This window comes from Neofelis nebulosa, chromosome 15, assembly GCF_028018385.1.
Source record: "Neofelis nebulosa isolate mNeoNeb1 chromosome 15, mNeoNeb1.pri, whole genome shotgun sequence".
Classification (NCBI taxonomy): Eukaryota; Metazoa; Chordata; class Mammalia; order Carnivora; family Felidae; genus Neofelis; species Neofelis nebulosa.
The window spans coordinates 72,416,160-72,417,759 of NC_080796.1; the positions used below are offsets into that span (position 1 = coordinate 72,416,160).

The 1,600-nt window shown below is 46.9% G+C and overlaps 1 protein-coding gene across 1 annotated transcript; it reads right to left on the minus strand.

Annotated features, from left to right (window-relative positions):
• Nucleotides 1-312: 312 nt before the first annotated feature.
• On the minus strand, nt 313-1,336 carry LOC131495701 (olfactory receptor 10K1-like). The gene has a single exon (XM_058700769.1). It carries the CDS (start codon nt 1,252-1,254, stop codon nt 313-315), a length of 942 nt encoding a protein of 313 aa, XP_058556752.1. The 5' UTR covers nt 1,255-1,336.
• Nucleotides 1,337-1,600: the final 264 nt, after the last annotated feature.

The window sequence follows — 1,600 nt, forward strand, 5'->3', positions numbered from 1 at the left end:
CTGAATGAAAAACTTGGAAACTAAGCTTAAAGATAATGACAGATTCTCAGAGTAGCAAGTAACCAAAACTTTGACTGTAAAATGAAAAATTTCCTTGAAACAAAAGCACGATGGAAAATATTAGAGAACCAACAAATGAAAAATTCCTCAAAAATAATTAAAATGTGAATACAAACTTATTACAAGCTGATGGATAAAATGACTAGAACTGTAAAGTATGAAATGATTCTAGGCATCCCATTTATAAAATAAAAGTTGCACAAAAGGCATACAATTCACTGAACAGCTAAAATTTAATTTTAGTGAAATAGTTTAGTTAATAGGATATGAAGTACGGCCCATTACCCTTCGAAGGGCTGACTTGAACTCCTGATTTCTCAGACTGTAAATCATTGGATTGAACAGCGGAGTCAGGATGGTGTAGGACACAGATATGAGGGTGTCTTGACTTGAGGAATAGCTGGACTTGGGCCTTAAGTAGATGAAAGAGGCACAACCATAATGAACAGTTACCACGATGAGATGAGAGGCACAGGTGGAGAAAGCCTTGTACCTGCCGGTGGAGGATGGGATCTTCAGAATGGCGGAAATGATACGAATGTAGGAGATCAGGATAAGTAGCAGGGGAACGACCAAGACAAACACACCAATCATGAATATGACCAACTGGCTGAGGCGTGAGTGGTGCGATGCCACCGCGAGGACAGGGGCGATGTCACAGAAGAAATGATGGAGCTGGTTGGAGGCGCGGAAGGGCAGGTGGAATACCATGGAGGTGATAATCTGTGCAATAGTAAAGCCACAGGCACAGGCAGCAGCCACGAGTCCCACACACACCCCGTGTCCCATGAGCTCCGTGTAGCGCAGAGGGTTACAGATGGCCACGTAGCGGTCATACCCCATGGCCGCCAGCAGGAAGGAGTGAGAGCAGCCGAGGAAGAGGAAGGTGAACATCTGGATGGCACAGCCCAGGAAGGAGATGGTCTTCTTCTGGGCCAGGAGGTCAACCAGCATCTTGGGTACGATGACGAAGGTGTAGCAGGTCTCAGAGCAGGAGAGGACAGCGAGGAAGAAGTACATGGGGGCGTGAAGGGCTCTGTCTAGCACGATGGTGGAAACGATGATGGCATTGGTGCCCAGAGTGAACAGGTAGAGGGGCAGGAAGGCAACAAAGAGCAGCCGCTGCAGCCCGGCCAGAGAAGAGAAGCCGAGGAAGACGAACTCTGTCACCAGGGTCCCGTTGCCCCGCTCCATGGACAGCACCTGCAGAAAGGAGAGTCATGGACAGAGACAGAGGCCAGGATCCGGGAAATGTATGGGAAGTTCAGCACAAAGTCTGCAGGCAGCAAGAACTTCATTCCTCCTTGGAAAGCTGTGCTAAGAAAAGGATTAAGGCAAAATATACAACCAACGAACTGACGGCCAACTAGGAGGCATTCTCTAAGACTAAGACCATGTTATCTATCTAGCCAAGGATTAAGGAACTATCTGTTTCCTTTTGCATCTTCCTTAGGGATTATTGTGTTTCTCTTGCCCACTCCAAGCCCAAGGAAACTAGCTCTCCAAAAGGACAAACTAAGTTTAACTTGAGCCATCTGAA